The 19262-nt window shown below is 36.7% G+C and overlaps 1 protein-coding gene across 1 annotated transcript; it reads right to left on the bottom strand.

Annotated features, from left to right (window-relative positions):
• Positions 1-338: 338 nt before the first annotated feature.
• On the bottom strand, positions 339-17295 carry TSPAN19 (tetraspanin 19). Its single transcript, XM_062202047.1, has 8 exons — positions 17231-17295; positions 17072-17145; positions 15343-15467; positions 11958-12032; positions 6067-6177; positions 4036-4179; positions 3137-3220; positions 339-407 (listed from the first exon to the last, which is right to left on the bottom strand). Exons 1-8 carry the CDS (start codon positions 17293-17295, stop codon positions 339-341), a joined length of 747 nt encoding a protein of 248 aa, XP_062058031.1.
• Between the last annotated feature and the right edge of the window lie 1967 nt (positions 17296-19262).

Below are 19262 nucleotides of genomic sequence, written 5' to 3'. Positions count from 1 at the left end.
GTATTCAGAAAATACTAATTATCTCTTTATATAAGAAACTCAAAACATATGTTAATACTTCACCATATTTTTAATTCAGTACATGTGATGATACCCTCTGAATTCAGAAAATAAGTCAAGGCAAAGTTCTAAACTCCAGAGTTTGGTATTTTGAAAAACAAAATTGAGAAAATTTCATAAATATTTTATTATAATATTTAACAATTTTACTTTATAGACAATCAGTGACTTGAATAGGTCCTAATTTTAGTAAATGCAAATACAAATATTTTTGTAATATAACAGTGTAATTTTTTGAAAATTAACTAGTTTCTTTGGGGCAAATAAAACTCCAAAGATCACATTTCTGCATATATTCTATTCTTGATGTGTCTGAAGTAAGAAATAATTAATGAGACTTGCAAAATCTGAAAGAAAAGGAAACAATAAGTGATCAAAATTGAATTAATAATGGTTATTCATCAAATAACACCATATAGTCACCAAGATGCATATTTTAAAAGAAAAATAGATTAGACAAAGTGAAGCAATTTTCAGAATAAGGTACATCTGGCTGTGAATAAGAAGTCTGCAGAATGAATATTCTATAGTAAACCAGTTAGTATCCAGTTCATGTACAGAGGGAAATAAAAAATAGCTTAATAGATTTTAATTAAATGTGCTATGTCATTGAGCTAGATGCTTTGATAAATTGCTGATCTGCTTTTTGTTCATCATCTTTCTAGACATTAATCCTACAAAGCTGCTCCTTTTTGGTATAGGATCATGAGAAGTGGTGAGCAAAAGACAGAATGAAATATGGAGCACAGATCCTTACCCCCTCATTTACTTTCAAATACCCCAGAATGAACAAAATAGACAATGATCATTTTTTAAAAGATTTTATTTTATTTGAAAGGCAGAGTCACAAAGAGGGAATGAGAAAGAGACAGAGAGAGAGAAAGAGAGAGAGACAGAGAGAGAAATGGAGAATGAGAACTTCCATCTGCTGTTTCACTCTCCCAGTGGCTTCAATGGTTGGGGCTTTGCCAGGCTGATGCCAGGAGCCTAGTATTCCATGAAGGTACATAGGCAGCAGGTGCCCAAGGACTTCGGTCATCTCCGCTGCCTTTCCAGGCACATTAGCAGGGAGCTGGATTGGAAGTGGAACATCCAGACTCCACCTGGAGTTCCAATATGGGGTGTCAGTGTCACAGGTGGAGGTTTAACCTGGTGTGCCACAACTCTGGACCCAGAATGAACATTTTAGAACATTATTGCTTGTAAGAATGTCTTTGTTTATTACCATTATGAGGCTAAAATGTTTAACAGTTGAAAAGATGAAACCTTGAATCAAAGTGAATCAACATAAAGATTAAGATCAGTACTCTATTCTGTGAAACCATGTGTTATATATTTGTTCCAAATCTATAGTCTCCACTACAGTAATCTGTAGATTCCAACAGTGTCTTTGAAGCCAGAGCCTGAACTTTTTTTCCAGTCTTCACTGGGATTGCAGCATAGAATCTTGTTTCTTAGTTCTAATGCTACAGCTGACACCCTGCAGGTCACAGAATTAAGAGAAGTTTATTTTGGTGCAAAAGGTTTTTAAAATTCTTGCACGGCCTTCTTTTTTTTTTTTTTTTTTTTTTTTTCCAGAGTGTCTTGGCTTTCCATGCCTAAAATACTCTCATGGGCTCTTGAGACAGATCCGAATGCCTTAAGGACTGATTCTGAGGCAAGAGTGCTATTTAGGACATCTGCCATTCTATGAGTCTGCTGTGTCTCCCACTTCCCATGTTGGATCGTTCTCTCCCTTTTTGATTCTATCAGTTAGTATTAGCAGACACTAGTCTTGTTTATGTGATCCCTTTGACTCTTAGACCTATCAGTGTGATCAATTGTGAACTGAAGATGATCACTTGGACTAGTGAGATGGCATTGGTACATGCCACCTTGGAACGGAGGATAGAACTTCCACTTTGACTATGACCCTATCGGAATAAGATCGAAGTCAGCGAACCCTTTAGGCTTCCATAGCCTTGGCAACTCATGACTAGAGCCTAGGGAGATTACTGACGCCATAAATAAGAGTGTCAAATTGTTAAATGAACAACAGGAGTCACTGTGTACTTACATCCCATGTGGGATCTGTCCTTAATGTGTTGTCCAATGTGAAGTAATGCTATAACTAGTACTGAAACAGTATTTTTACACTTTGTGGTTCTGCGTGGGTACAAACTGATGAGATCTTTACTAATTATATACTGAATCGATCTTCTGTATATAAAGAAAATTGAAAATGAAAAAAAACTTGGTTTTAAATTGGAAATTGCATAGAAAATTAATCAATTTTTAAAAAAAATCATGTAGGATCTCTTTCCTTAATGTGCTGTACACTGTTATTTAATGCTATAACTAGTACTCCAACAGTATTTTTCACGTTGTGTTGCAACGTGGGTGCAAACTGTTGAAATCTTTACTTAATATATACTAAACTGATCTTCTGTATATAAAGAGAATTGAAAATGAATCTTGATGTGAATGGAAGGGGAGAGGGAGCAGGAAAGGGGAGGGTTGTGGGTGGGAGGGAAGTTATGGGGGGGGGAGCCATTGTAATCCATAAGCTGTACTTTGGAAATTTGTATTCATTAAATAAATGTTTAAAAAAAATCTTGCATGGTTTTTACAGACATAGACACTTTTCCATGAACTTATTGATATCAACCAGCTCATTAGATTTCATTTCTTTGCCACTTTGCAGACCACTCAATATAGTACACTTCCTACTGAGACTGTTCCTATTGTTTGGGGTTTATGTAGCAAAATGACAGAAAAATAGATCAGATGATAGATGACAGACTAGATAATAGATAGATGATAGATAGATAGATAGATAGATAGATAATATGAAAACAATTAAATCATTACCTCCAGGATGAAAACCTAGTAACAACCTCTACACACTTGGTTGATTAAGGAATCATTGCTAGACCCATCCTAGACTTGTGCTTCTCCTGGGCATGATGAGTTTCAAGGTCTTGGGTCTTACTGTGCTAACGTGTCTGATTAAGTTTCCACCTAGCTCTTCTGGAGTCTGTTATGCATAGTTTCTGCTTAATGTTTTGTATCTTTAAACATATGAACAGAAGCTTACCTCTGAAGCCAAAAGTCCAAGGTTAATTCCACTTAAAGTTAATGCATTAACATCATACCATGTGCTGATTTTGGAGTCACAACCCTAAGAAAAAGACACTACTTAGATTAACCTGCAAATAGAAATGGTAATATGCATAATTCTACTACAAAGAAAAGACAAATGGAGAATAAGAATTTGTCAAAGTTTAAACAAGTCAAAGTCATTCTGAAGCCTTTTAGTTCATATATAATATATATATATCACCACCTAGAATATATATGATTATATATATATATATATATATGATTATTTCCCAAGTGGTAGATGTTTCTTAAAAACCGTAATGCTCTATTTATTGATGAAATAATCATGTAACTGAAAGTATACATCTTAAACGTCATAGTATAAACTAAATAAAGAATTAGAAGTTTTTGGGATGGAAATTCCTAGTTTATCAAGATTCCATATTTATTGATAAACATTGTTGCTATAAGTTTTACCTCTTGTTTTTGCCTGGACACCACTTGTCATAGCAAGGGTCCTCTCCCTTCAGTTTTTGCCATCCCATGTACACTTTTTCTTCTAGTAGTGTAGCTCTCTTACCGATTCTATACACATATTTTTTGTCAAAATTGCCTCCTCTTTCTACAGGTTTTTTACAGAAAGGTTGAGGACGAAAGTTGACAGTATCTAGAGCACTTAAATCACACTCCCAGAAAATTTATTAATAATTTTTTATAAATTATACAATGCTGTAATTCACCTAATTATGTCATCAATTTAGTGAAATGACTTAGAATTCAGTCCTCATATAGAATACTGTTTTAATATATAATTTGCTCAGAATTGCAAATTAGCTTGCAAAACAAATCAAAAATACACTATAAACACTTAGAGAAGCCTTTTCTTATATTTACCTCTGGGTAAGTTGCATTCAGTGGCTCATCACAAAACCATTTTCCTAATGTAGAGTTTGTGCAAGAACATGGCACCTGCTCTGAATTTTCCTTATTCTTGTTCTTTATCCAGTCTGTGTAATTTTGTTGGCCACAACACTTCAACTAGGAAAAAGGTTTATTAATTTCACTATAAAATATGCAAATTCCAGTTGATTATATATTTCCATATATGTTGAAGTAGTTTTGTTTAGAAAATTATTGAAATATGGGGACTCAAATAAATAAGGCTATAGTTATTCTTTTGTTTAATTCTTTATTTTCTTGCTGATATTGTTGTCAACCAAAGCTAAAGATCTCCACATATACAAATGGGTTATGGTTGGATTTTGTATATGAATTTCATCCTATGGAAGATATATTTGGCATGCTCATATGTAGCTATGTTTAGGATCAGAATATAGAACAGAGATTCACCTGAGCCATATTTTGCTCCTAAGTACAGCAGTTCTTTTTATATTTATTCAGAACATTCTGCTATATGTTTAGTATACATAAAAAGAGATTCAGTTATTTTTAGTTTCTTATGGTTAACATGATGTTAACTTTCAGTTTTGTATTGTGTATAAAATTGTCACAAAGAACCAAATAAAGATAATAAAAATAGTTATAGAAATAGTAAAACTTATAAGAAATCTCTCATTTCTAGTGCTGATTCTGGAATCCTATTGAGTTGAGTTGGAGGATGAATCAGCTCACATATTGTCACCTAGGAAATAAGGGAAAGTTGAAGTGAATATTTCATTATTTTCTGAACTTGTTATTGGAAGCTATATCATTAGTAGTGCCTATGTTATGGTGTGTACCAATGGTCTTTGTACAATCTAGAAAAACAGTGCTTCAGAGTCAGGGTACTGAAAATTTAACCAACCAAACCTACATACACTATCTCAGTTATATCCATGACTGAGAGTTATGAAGTTTCATTGATAGTAGTGGTATCAGACACAAGGTCATTTTCTTGCTTATCAATTTATGATCATAGAGGGTTTAGTCCTCTGCTATGTCATCTGAAAATGCAATAAATGTACAGACCACATTCATCAGAGAAAAATGAGTAAAAACATTTGCAATTCTCTTAAAATTCAATTCTGTTATTATCCATACTAAAAATAATGGCTGTTTTTATGTGCAGCATCTAGTGTAGCAGCAAAGATGGTTCCAGATTGTGAGGGTTGAAACTTGGCTCTGTCACTTACAAGCTGTATAATTCACATTAAGTTATTCAATCACTTGTTCTTCAACTATAAAATGAAGATAATAGTTCCTACTTCATTGAATTGAGAGTATTAAATAAATTAATATATGAAAACCACTTACAAAAAGGTCTGACACTATATAAATGGTTGTCATTTTCTTTATTGAATGCTTACTATGTTCCGGATGCCAGGCTATTTCTGGAAACCATTTGGCTGACAATGCTAGTTCTCTTACCCTTCCACTGACCTGCCCAGAGAAATCTGAACTGTGAAAAAAAATTCTAACATTAACTAACAAGTATTAGTTGTTCATTGTGTCTCATATCTAAAGCTTTCTATACACTCTACACAATACTTGGTTTATTCCTACCAACCAGAAATAGGGGTTACTATGCCCATTTTATTAAGATAGAATATGAAATTTACAGAATTATATGTTCATAAAGCTAATGCATGGCATTTCTGTTCTTCAGGCTCAGATGTTGACCACTGTGCTACTCTACTGCTGGCAGGGACTGCTGTTTAGTTTTACCTCTCAACAGGTGCAGCAGGGCACACTACCTCCCTTGGTGAAACTAGTTAGTCCCAGAGAAGGAGACAGTAGTTACAAAGGAAAGGGTAAATCCTGAGATTTCTAAGTGGAGACAACACTGTCCTACCCAGTTCATTTGGAAGAAATACATCAGCTTCTCATTCCTCTGCTCCTTTCACCACCCCATTGTGTATCCCTCCCCTAACCCACAGTGGTCACTTTTGACTTCTAATTTTTAGTTTTACAATAGTTGCATCTTACTGTTTTCTGCAAAGCATTTATAATCATCCATTTCGATATGTCTTCTGGCTTATCTTTGGATCCATATTCAGAAATGATCAAATTGATCTTATCATGCCATAGTTGGTAAACCTGTTGAAAATTGCATTAACAGCGAAAATTTCATACAAATTTTTCCTGATGGAACCTCATCAGAGAGTATTCAACGTCAGTTCATTCATGCTTAATTCTAGTTTTTTTTTCTTCTTTATAACTTTTATATCAACTTCAGTGAATGTCAAAGCATTTGTTCTTTAACTTTGTAATAGAACTTTGTTATAGAAAATGACAAACTTTATTAACTTTGTCAATAGGAAGACTGTATGTTAGTCTCATTATTGGGGAGGAAGTAATTTTCCATTCTCCTGAATATCTAAGGGTTCTGTATTTGTTTTCATACTTTCAGGAAACATTGTGGAAAACTTGGACCAAAAATGATTGGAGTGGGATCTTTCAATGGAAACTATGATTTTCCTAGCACATTTCAAGACTATTTTACTCTATGGTTATCTCTACATTTTGTAGTTTATAACTTACATTCTCTAATAATTTAATAAGTTGAAAGTAACTAAAGTTATAAAATGATTCTTGGTCACAGCAATGCTAATGATTTTTATGGTGAACTTGCAAATAAGTCCTCCTTTCTCCAAGCCTGTTTTGCATATATTAAGTGATAGTCTATAGAAGTGCCCTCTTGGGACTGGTGCTGTGGCGCAGTGGGTTGAAGCCCTGGCCTGAAGTGCCGGCATCCCATATGGGTGCTGGTTCTAGTGCTGGCTGCTCCTCTTCTGACCAGCTCTCTGCTATGGCCTGGGATAGCAGTGGAAGATGGCCCAAGTCCTTGGGCCCCTGCACACACGTGGGAGACAAAGAAGACGCTCCTGGCTCCTGGCTTTGGATCGGCGCAGCTCCGGCCATTGAGGCCATATAGGGAATGAACCAGTAGATGGAAGACCTCTCTCTCTCTGTCTCTACCTCTTTCTGTAACTCTGTCTTTCAAATAAATAAAATAAATCTTTAAAAAACAAAAAGAAGTGTCCTCTCTTTGGAATTTCCTTTGAATTGTCTTTCTTTTTAATTTTTATTTATTTGAAAGTTAGACTTACAGAAAGAGAAAGAGTGAGAAGGAGGGACAGACAGAGATCTTCCATCTGTTGGTTCACTCCACAGGTGGCTGCAAAGGCCTGGTTCACCCAGGAGCCAGGAGTTAGGAGCTTCATCTAGTTCTCTCATGTGGATAACAGGGACCCAAACACTTGGGCCATCTTTTACTGCTTTCCAGGGCCATTATCAGGGAGCTAGATTAGAAGTGGAGCAGCCGGAACATGAACCAGCACATATGTGGGATGCTGGTGTTGCAGATAGAGGCTTTACCTGTTATACCACAACGCCATCCCCCTGAAATGATATTCATAATTTACTGCTTCCTTAATTAATCAAAATGTTAAAATCATTGACATATTTTTATAAGAATCATGTTTTTTTACATTAAAAATTATCCTTTTACAATATTGTTAAAGCTCAGAACACAACATCTTGGCACATTGGATTTTTTTTTTTTTTTTGACAGCTAGAGTCAGAGAGAGACAGAGAGAAAGGTCTTCCTTCTATTGGTTCACTCCCCTAAGGGCCACCACAGCTGGCACTATGCCGATCCAAAGCCAGGAGCCAGGTGCTTCTCCTGGTCTCCCATGGGGTGCAGGGCCCAAGCACTTGGGCCATCCTCCACTGCCTTCCCGGGCCACAGCAGAAAGCTGGACTGGAAGAGGAGCATCTGGGACAGAATCCAGCACCCCAACCGGGACTAGAACCTGGGGTGCTGGTGCTGCAGGCAGAGGATTAGCCAAATGAGCTAGAGCTGGCTGGCACATCAGATTTTAAGTTAAAAGAAATTAAAAAACTGCAGAAGCAAGAGTTCACTTTCTGACCTGCCCCTACTTTTCTCCCTTGGGTCAAGTCATAACAGAATTCTCTGATTTGTCTCTCCTGAAAGTGGACTCTCCTTCCAGAGGGGTTCTTCCCTAAACCCAGAGCCCAAAAAGAATGTTAACAAATAGGCCTTATTAAGGCTTCTGCGTGTTATACCATTATCATACGCTTTTGTCCACCAATTACACTAGATACAATGACTCCCAAAAATACAGTCTTTCCTGGGTCTTTAGGTCTTCATTTCAGAATCTCCTGGATCACGAAAACTGTTTAAACAAATTTGTTATGCCTTTCTTTTGTTAATCTGTCTTTTATTATAGGGGGGTCTTAGCCATGAACTACACAACTGGAAAAGAAGCAAATTACTTTTTCTTCACTATGATACTACATAAAAGTGATCGAGTCTGAATGTTTGGGGAAAACGCATTTCTGTTTCAAAATATAGAGAAAACTAACTTAAACATTTAAATGTTTATATAATTTTGATAACCAATTCCTTATTTGGCTCTCAACAATGTAAAAGGATAGGGAGAATAGATGCGATTTCCGTTTCCCGAGTGAGAAGACAAATATTCAGAGAATTAAATTATTTGCTCTTCCTTACAATGAGCTGACACTTTTAATATAGTTCATTTAATATTAGTCAAGGGACTGACATTGTGGTGTAAATGTGCTAAGGCACCAGTGACGCTGGCATCCCACCTGGGTGCCCCTTCACTGCTCCAATTCTGAAGCAGCAGCTCTCTGCTGTGGCCTGGGAAAGCAGCGGAAGATGGCCCAAGTTCTTGAGCCTCTGTACCCATGTGGGAGACCTGAATGAAGCTCCAGTCTTTGGCCTGGCCCAGCCCCAGCCATTGCAGCCATTTGGGGAATGAACAAGCAGATGGAAGATCTCTTTCTCTCCCTCTCGCTCTCTAATTCTGTCTTTAAAATAAAAAAACCTTATGAAAAATAGTAGTCAGCGAGTGCCGTGGCTCACTAGGCTAATCCTCTGCCTGCAGCACCAGCACCCCAGGTTCTAGTCCCAGTTGGGGCGCCGGATTCTGTCCTGGTTGCTCCTCTTCCAGTCCAGCTCGCTGCTGTGGCCCAAGAAGGCAGTGGAGGATGGCCCAAGTGCTTGGGCCCTGCACCCACATGGGAGACCAGGAGGAAGCACCTGGCTCCTGGCTTCAGATCGGTGCAGCGTGCTGGCCATAGCGGCCATTTTGGGGGGTGAACCAACGGAAGGAAGACCTTTCTCTCAGTCTCTCTCTCTTTCACTGTCTAAATCTGCCTGTCAAAAAAAAATAGTAGTCAAATAATTTCCTATTGTATTATATTATCTTTGAATAACGAAACTAAGTAGCTGGTGGGAATACTATAATGATTATAAAATGCATACTCATTAACTCTTAGTTACTCATACATTTATATTTTAATATATTGCAGAAAAATTTGAATAAAGGAGAATTTAGATCTATTTTATTTTCTAAGTTAACTTTTATTTGGAACAGAAAGATTTTTCCATTTCATATTGCTGGTAGGGGAGGAAAGAACTTATGGCTTCATTTAGACTCTAAATCATTATCTGGGAGATTCACAGTCCATCTGAATGACAGATTTGTATACAAGTATTTTCTTTTAAGATTTATTTTTATTTGAAAGTCAGAGTTAGAAGGAGAGAGACTGAATCCATCCATTGGTTCGCCCCCCTCTCCCCTCAATGACTGCAACAAAGCCAGTAGCCAGGAGCTTCATCTAGGTCTCCCATGTGAGTCCAAGGGCCCAAGCACTTGAACCATCTTCTGCTCCCTTTCCAGGCTGTTTTCAGGGAGCTGGAGAAGTGGAGCAGCCAGGACTCAAACCAGTGCCCATATTGGATGCTGGCTCTGCAAGGGGTGGCTTAAGTTACTACGCCACAATGCCAGCTCCCACAAATATTTCCATATATGACTAAGTGATTGCTATGTAAATAAAATCCCCCTACAAATATTCAGTGTGCCAAGCCTCCTATGAAGCACTAATACATCTTCAACACTGAGTTAGCCATTGTAAATGGGAAAAAAGAGCTGGAGGCTTATAAAAGCTTAGACAAACTGATACAAACAAAGCTATTAAATTTGGGGTCAGCCAATAAGTGTTCAAGTCCATACTCTGTCATTGGGCTAGGAAATATGTTAGCAATAATTTCTTATCTCAAAGGCTCAGCTTCCTTCTCCATAAAGTAAGACTAACCACGTGTCTCTAGAGGTTGTTAGGTAGATTAATAACATAATGTAATTAGAATGCTTATCAGAGTCAGCAGCATATGGTATTTATTAATTGGTAGTACTTATTGTTTTTAATATATGTAACAGAGGGACATCTCAATAGTATTGAAGTACAGATGGGTGACTCAGATAAACCATATTTAGGCATTCAGTATAGTTATGAACTATATTCGGGTTCTATCATAAGGTTCAAAAGTTTTGGGATCTGATACTCTACTACCAAAACAACTTTCAAAGATCCACCCTCTTTGTACAGTCCCCAAAATCCCACACACAGATGCATAGACAAATATGTGCAAAGACATACATTTCAGATATGGATGAAGAAATTTTAGCTTTTTTTTTTTATTTTGACAGGCAGAGTTAGATGGTGAGAGAGACAGAGAGAAAGGTCCTCCTTCCATTGGTTCACCCCCCCCAAATGGCTGCCACGGCTGGTGCACTGCGCCGATCCGAAGCCAGGAGCCAGGTGCTTCTTCCTGGTCTCCCATGCGGGTGCAGGGCCCAAGCACTTGGGCCATGCTCCATGCCTTCCTGGGCCGCAGCAGAAAACTGGACTGGAAGAGGAGCAACCTGGACTAGAACCCGGTGCCCATATGGGATGCTGGCGCCCCAGGCGGAGTATTAATCAAGTGAGCCATAGCACCGGCCCTGAAATTTTAGCTTTAAATTACAGGCTATTGACAGCAGGCCTTGGGTGATGAAATAGGTAGTACAGATGCCAACCACAAGACAGAAAATAGAGTTGAGGGCAATGATGTTACACAAGATAGATTTTGTTAAGCTTTGACCATAACATCAGAGGGTAAATACAGAGAAAGCTTATGAATCCTATAAATTAATCCAGGGCTGCTTCAAACTTAAAGGAAGTGACAATAACTCTTGAGAAGATATTTTTTTATTGGAACTTGAAAAGCTGTCACTAAATGATTATAATGGAGGTAGATATTAACTATGTTTTACAGATGACATAGACTCAAGGCTAAGTAGGTTATTGACCTCTAAATGTTTCAAGGCCATGTTCTTTTCACTATCAGATAACCATCCATGATACAGCCATCTTGACTGAATGGCAACACTGAAATTTCATAATGAATTAAAAGCAACCATAGTCAGTGGTAGTCAAGTTTTAGCATCAAAAGATTTTTTTCTTGGCAATTTAGTATGTGTCTCTTTGAACTTAATTTGACAACTATCAATCTTACTCTAATTAATTTAATTATATGGCTCATGGCATCATCTATGCAAAATATGTGAATTATTTAGTCCAACTTATTTAACTAAAATTGCCACATTTCAAACTTTTACAAGTCTAGATGTATTTCTTTACAAAAGTATAATATCCTACAGCAATTGGTCAATAGTGGCAACCTAAGCTAGCTGCATATGAAGGAAGATGGGGTATAGGGACTTGGGTACCTACAAATCAGTGTGGCTTCTTTTCCCGCTATGCTCTGTTATTTATAACTATTTTCTCAATCTTGGGCAACAAAACAAAAGAAAAGCTCCTCTTACCCATCCTTCTGACCTGACCGCTGGCCCCTTCATATTCACAATTCTAGTTCTTCCCTCAAATAACTTTTCCTTCCAATGGCATTAACCTTTGGCTTTTAACACAAAGCTCTTACTAATATAAAGTTTGCAATATTTAATTTCAAATAACAGGATGTACTGATAAGGCTTCATTTTTCATACCTCCTCTTTCATTGTGAATATGAGTGCTGACACAACAGCCTGAACAGCAAAGGCAAATACCAACAGTACCGCATACTAAAACAGAAAAAAAAAAGTGACAACTCTACTAGTATATATTTTAGATACAATTTAAGAAGAAAATGTGCCTTACATGAAATATATAGACATAAAACAGGGATATATACCTCTGAAATTTCCTACTTTCCCAAATATAAGTGAAATTATTGAAATAGAAAGACAAGGGAAAAAAAATCAATGAATCTGTGGATAAGAGAAAGATAGGAAGAAGTGATCATATTTCATAAGAACCTAACAGACTGATCTAATGGAATTGCTAATGACATCTTTTAAAATCATATCTAAAACTATTACAGAAGAGATTTCAGGGGCCGGCACTGTGGCGCAGCGGGTTAATGCCCTGGCCTGAAGCACTGGCATCCCATATGGGTGCTGGCTGCTCCTCTTCTGATCCAGCTCTCTGCTATGGCCTGGGATAGCAGAAGATGGCCCAAGTCCTTGGGCCCCTGCACACACGTGGGAGACCAAGAAGATGCTCCTGGCTCCTGGCTTTGGCTCGGCGCAGCTCCAGCTGTTGCAGCCATCTGGGGAGTGAACCAGCAGATGGAGGACCTCTCTCTCTGTCTCTACCTCTCTCTGTAACTCTTTCAAATAAATAAAATAAATCTTTTAAAAAAAGGAAGAATTTTCAATATCTGGACTTCTACTTAGGAAAAAAAAACAAAAAAGCAAAAAGAATAATGAAAGCAAATGCAATAGTAAATTTAATTTAGCATGTACATAAATCCTTAAGATTTATTTATTGATCTATTTGAAAGTCAAGAGTGACAGAGAGACACAAAGAGAAAGGGCTCTCCCATCCACTGGTTCATTTCCCAAATGGCCTCAACTGCCGGGCAGAGGTCAGAGGGAAGTCAGGAGCCTGGGACTCTTAGATCCCACATGGGCACAAGGATCCAAATACTTGGGCCATCTTCTGTTGCTTCTTCAGGCTTACTAGCATGAAGCTGGATTAGAAGTGGAGCAGCCAGGATTTGAACTGGAATTCTAATGTGAGATTCTGGCATCATGAATGAGGGCTTGACCCACCATGCCACAACCCAAGCCCCTGGGCTAATTCTTTGAAAACTTAAATATTGCTATGCAAAACCAAACATAATTATTTTCACGTTTATTAGACCATTATATTTCTTTGAATTCATGGTCGCTTCCGTCTTCTTCACCATAGCAGCATACATTATATACTATCTGGAATTCATAATTTTAAAAGCTGGTAGTATGGATAGATATTAGACAGATATGTATTGTTAATATTAGTAATCTTGCATATTTTAAACATTTAATATTTTTAAATAGTCAAATGAACTTTTCTACTTGATATTTTCTATTTTTATAGAAAAAATATGGTCTTTATATCTAGAAATATAGATTTGTAATACTTTCACATAGTAATCTCACTTAACCTTCAATAATGAGACTAATACCAGCAGGAACAAATGCACAAAACAATTATAAAAATAACTAGGTGTCTTGGAGTTAGAGTAGGTATACGGAAAATCACCTTTAAATGAGTGAATAGCTCTTAAGCCTGTATAGCTTGACAAAAACTAGACTGTGAGAATAGCATGGTTAAAGTGAAAGCGTGTTGATCACACAGTATTGGTATTTTCAGACGAGTGGAGAAAGGGTCTTAACAGCAAAAGAAAGCAGTGCCCCCTCGGTGCGGTGCTCAGAAGGTTTGGTGCTGTCTTGGCTCCGGAATGAGACTTATTCACATAACCCCTATGAGGGTGTCTAGCAGGCATTCTCATTCAGATGCAATTAATAGCTGAATCCCATGAGACAAACACCTGTAAGGTGCTTAGGTTTTGCTCACACTGGTTTCCTCCTTTTGGCTACTATGAATGAACCCCCAACACTATACCAGTCGTAGGCTCTACATTTCCTCTGCCTGATGGAATTTTCTATCAAGGGAAAAACTCAGGATCTGCCTGCAGGCCATTTCTGTCTTGTTTCCATAGGCAAAATCTTGAGGCCAAAAAGAGAATTGCTAAGTGTCTTGGAAGGAGAGAATGTTATAATTTAAGTGGAGAAGGTAGGCTTTGGAGGATAGTGAAAAGAGACAGTGAAGTCTCTTTTTAGACTCAAATGATTCTGAGACTGATTCTGGAAGTCTGTGGGATGCCAGGGCACCTTGGCTTCCTGGCCTTGCCCTGATGAGGACAATCCCTAAAGGAAAATGATAGTGTGGTTTCTAGCCTTGACTAAAATGATCGTGCCAACGGTGATGTTCAAATAATAATAAGGAGCAACAGTAAAAAGTGATAGCAACTCTTCCTATGTCAGGCATGATTCCTTTGGTTGCTGTGTTATCAGGGAGCTCTAACTGTCTCAGGGAAGGTAATGACTTCATACCAGTCCTTCATCAAAGGTTTTCACTAGCATGCCCACAGCATCTTATAAGGATGCACAGCAGCCTCTTTGCAACCCTATGCCATTCACAAAGCAGAATGAGTAGACTTGAATCAGGAACCACATGATTTAGGGTGTAGCCTGAAAACCAGTGTGCAGAGCGACCACCTAGACTTTTAGTGTCACGTAATAGCACAGTATCTCTGAATTCTTTCTGGTAAGGGACAAAATGACAGCAACTGTATTTCCTGCCTCTTTGACAGGAGAGTGGCTGGAAACTACAATTAATTTGATTCAAAAAAGTTTAAGGATAAATTTCTTTGAGTATATGAACTGTGATTCACACCTGCTACATGTATGTACATGGCTTACGTTCAGGTCAATGCTGCTGATTATAAATTATCTTTTCATATTACATGCCTCGAGAGAGACAGTGGGCTAGCCAGATGTCAGGGTCTGTCCCATTCAGCACTTAAAATTTCTCTGTTAAATGCTACTGTTGTATCAATTAGAAGTTAGCTTTCCATGTGACACTGACAGGGAGAAATGTAGACTAGAGATCCTACCTTTTTCCCTCCCTCCTTCCTTCCTTCTCCTTTTTCCTGCTTTGATAAGCTACTTTGCTCAAGACTTTTACACACTCCATTCTGATTTTAGCCTTCAGATTATTCAGTTTGGTAAACTGTAGTTCACCCCAGGAGATGGATTTCCATTGATGTGACACTGAAAATTAAATTACTTAGAGTGTAGGTGTGTGGAGGAACTGATTTGATCCCAGGAAAACTAACCAAGAAAACCCTACCTGGAAAAGTTTATTGGGGGGGCAGCCTTCATTTGGGTTACTCCCAAGTATATATTTTAAATATCATGGTGGCAGAAATCATTATTGCTTGTTTGTGTGACTTGATGCAACAATATAAGACATATATTCAGGTTTTTGAGGTGAAATACATACCAAGATTAGGAGCCATAAGATTTCTTTACTAATTCCCAAATAACCCAGTAGACAAAGAAGAACAATAGCAGATCCCATTCCAATCAAAATTTGAGAAATATATATTATGAAGTGATTATTTTCATCTGTGGAAACCACAAAATGACTTATTATATGGTTATGTTTTATTTCCTACTTAATAATAAATACAGCATGCCTAATATACAATTTGAATATTAATGCATTCATTTACTCACTCATCAACAATTTTGTTAATTAATATCTATGATTTAGGTGATCCTTTGTATACCATCAGTTTATTACTAATAAGGACAATTTCAATCAACATTTTATCTTTTCCCCAACAAGACTATTACTCTACAAGAGAACTTCAAAAACTGTATAGAAAAATTGAATTAAAAGATGTTTGCTTTCATGAAAAAATGCTGAAATCCATACATAGTTTTTCATAACATGAAGTCCCATGAACTTGCTGATGACCCCAAATAACTATTCATATGGTCAATAAATTACCTATTGAATGCTTAGGGTTGTTTCACAGATAATAGAAATGTAAATATCAATATCATATTAATATGAGAATTGATGAAAATTGTTTTATAGTAATTATCATGCATTTACTGTGACCCTGAGAATTTAAAGTATTAATAAATTCCTTTAAATAATAAAAATGAAAAATACACATATATATTTTAAAGAAAAAACAAATACATAAATTAAGTATGCCCAAGGATTGATGAGAGAATGGTGAAGGCAGTGGTTCACCAGAGCCAGATTTACTGCTTCTTAAAAGCCAACTGCTGAAGTGGGCATTTGGTGCAGTGGATTAAGCCACAGCTTTAGATGCTACATTTCATACCAGGATGAGTTCAACTCCAGACTCTTCTCCCAATCCCAGCTTCTGTGTACCCTGGAAGGTAGCAGGTGATGGCTCAAATAGGTGGTTCCCTACCAATCACGTGGGAAATCCAGATTGGGTTCTACCTCCTGACTTTGGTCTGGCTCAAATATGGCTGTTGTAGGGTTCTGGAGAGTGAACCAGCAGATGAAAGATCTCTGTTGTTTCTCTCTATTTGTGTTGTTCAATAAGGTACCCAACATCCAATAGCCACACAAAGATTTTGGGTAACTGAAATCTGACTTCATTCCCTCCGGCCAAAGATAGGTACATGAAAACAACCCTTAGTCTAATGGTTTCTAAATTTCTGTCTACAAGTGACTACAACACAAAACAAAGTGGTAAGAGAACATTAATATAAATAGCTAAAGATTTTTCCACAAAGTTAGAGGTAATCAATTATTTATATTTTCTTATTCAGGGAATATTATGTTTTATTTTTGACACTGGGATGGTGACATAACATGGTAAGTGTATTTCAAAAGAAATTATTTTATGTGGATGGCAAAACTATGTTGATCTCCGTTATCTTTTCTATTTTGTAGAATTTTGAGATTCCAGAGTTAGCAAAAATACACAGCCTCCCCTTTTCTCATGCCTTTTGCTCAGTCAAGTTCATAAATCCTCCTCCTCTTTTATGGTCTTGGATTCAAGTCCTATTTTTTAACAAATTGTTTCTGAAACCAGTTGACAAGGACCTTCAGAAAGAACACTGGCTGATATGTAATGAATTTTAGAGAAACACTGCCACCTGCTGAATAAATAATGCATGCAGTTATTTAAAAGGGATGCCTTGTTTATTTCATTGAGAGAAAAAATAAAAATACATACCCAAAGCTGTTAAAAAATTATTTATATCTAATAAAAGCCATGCACCAAATCCTACAAATAAAAGTCCAAGAACCTGAAAAAAAGACAATCGACGATCACTTTTAAGTAATTGCCTATAAAAATCCATTATTTTTCTTGTACTAAATGATTAAGATTCTTAAGAAAGCTCCATTGATAAGATTAAGAAAATACTTAAAAATTAATATTTTGTTTTTTCTTAACATTCTTTTTCTCCCTGGATATTGGTGGTCCTGAAAAGATAACCAGAACTTTTAGTAAAACATCAGCACAACAGTAACTTTCAATAACCATGCTTAATCATGTTCTTTATGTGTTCATTTCTCTTTTCCCATCAGTTGGCAGTATGACATCCATCCAGCCCCAAATACAGGGATGTGTTAAAAATATCATGAAATTGTACTTGTATTTGTCTTTGTTTTTTTTGGTTAAGCAGTTGAGGTGGAGAAGGCATTTATATAACATGTTAATAATCAACCTTTCTGTACCTTCCAGTTTCCATATTCTTGCTAGAAATTCTCCTCAACCTCTGCTTAAGCTCTTTTTCGGACCTGGAAATTCCATTTCTTAGAATAATTCCAGTTCTTCATTGAGACATTGTTTCATTGAGAAAGGCGTGGAGGCCTTTCTTTAACTACAAATTTTTGCCTCTCTATTTTTTCACATACTTTTATTTTTTCCCATATTAAATTGAGGTAAAAGTCTTATGTTATACCATTATAACTCTTAAGTCTAGCACACAGTATGTACTCAATTGATATTTGTTGAATCAATGAATGGATGGATGGATGGATTAAATTAATCTATAATTTAGTTTGCTGTACAGTTAGGAAAGGAACTGTATAAGTTTGTTTTCATTAAAAATATTTTTCTGATAATCAGCTTTCATAAAACACTTGTGGAGAAACCAACACTTATCCAATTGATTTTGGTGATTTATAATTTTATGTGAAGGTCTTAAATTTCATTTGGTATGTTTCTGAGTTTTCTCTTTTCTTTCATTGTTTCAACTCTAGTTAGCACCACATTTTAAAAGTACTATGGTTTATGGGGTTTTAATTAATGTACTGTGTAATTGATATAACAAAAGCAGATATAAGGAAACTAATGTGAAGTTAATTAGGAAGAAACCAATGCATTGAAAACCAATGCATTGGAAAGTGGGGAAATCAGATGTTCATGTTAGTGTCTGTCAACTCCCCTCCTTATTGTGAGGCCCTCTTGTTCCTGAAAACACTCTAAGTTCTTCTTTATAGCTTCAGGAGCTTCAAGAGCATGTCTGTGCTTTGAACCTGCCTACTGTTATTTGGCTTCTCCAGTTTCTAACCTATAGTTTTATTCCCACATTTTTCTAATCTCTGTAATGTTTTGATGGGACATTCAACTGGAAAGCCTACCAGATTTTTATTTCAGTTTGTCTATCAAGATGTTGTAGATCCATATTTTTGGCTTTAATTCTACTTATGACAGTATCTGGGAAAGTTGTGAGCATTACCTACAGATTGAACAAGAATTTGGGCCCCAAATCTTAACCTCTGTCTTAAAATGAGAAAGAGAAAAGTGACTTAACAAACCAGAAATCCCTTCAGTATCCTTGGTGTGAAGTGTGAAGAGATGGACTTGAGTGTTGATGTGCTAATAATTAACATGTTAGATGGTATCAAATTGAAATGCTTTATCAAAAGTCCCAAATGTAAAAACAAATGGAAGTTCATGTCTCTCTCAATTCAAGATGGGTATTTGGTTCTCTTCTATGAAAATATCTTAGAAACCTGGGCCTAGCTCAGACTGGTTCAACATATAGCTCCCAAGTTTGCTTTAGGTATCATCATTTGTAATAAGCAGGAAGGATAAGTAAACTCAGTCAATTATCTTCCAAGAAAGGGAAGTGAACATTTCACACTTCCCTTCCACTCATATTCCATGTGCACAGTCTGGGTCACATGGTAGTACTCAGCTGCAAGGCCAAATAAATGTTCCACAATTGCAAGGGCAAATACAAAAAGATAAGGAGAAAAATAAGACTTAGATACAATTTCAACATGCTTTACTATAGGAAAGGAAGACTCAAATGTGATCAGAAAAATCTTTTTAGGATGTAAAAATAAAAAAAATAATGGTAATTATTAGAAATATAAAAATTGGCAAAGAAGTAGTTTATAAGAAAAATTCA

Source organism: Lepus europaeus, chromosome 10 (assembly GCF_033115175.1).
Source record: "Lepus europaeus isolate LE1 chromosome 10, mLepTim1.pri, whole genome shotgun sequence".
Lineage (NCBI taxonomy): Eukaryota > Metazoa > Chordata > Mammalia > Lagomorpha > Leporidae > Lepus > Lepus europaeus.
This window is presented reverse-complemented; position numbering and strand designations above follow the sequence as displayed.

What these genes read in the sequence shown, in the direction of transcription:
- TSPAN19 (XM_062202047.1), bottom strand. Translation starts at nt 17,295, where the DNA reads ATGTTAAGAAAAAACAAAATATTAATTTTTAAGTATTTTCTTAATCTT. An exon ending in CTTATCAATGGAGCTTTCTT is followed by an intron (nt 17,146 to 17,230) that starts AAGAATCTTAAT and finishes GTCTTTTTTTCA; the next exon opens with GGTTCTTGGACTTTTATTTG. An exon ending in TAAATGCTTTGCAGAAAACA is followed by an intron (nt 4,180 to 6,066) that starts GTAAGATGCAAC and finishes CCTTTTTCCTAG; the next exon opens with TTGAAGTGTTGTGGCCAACA.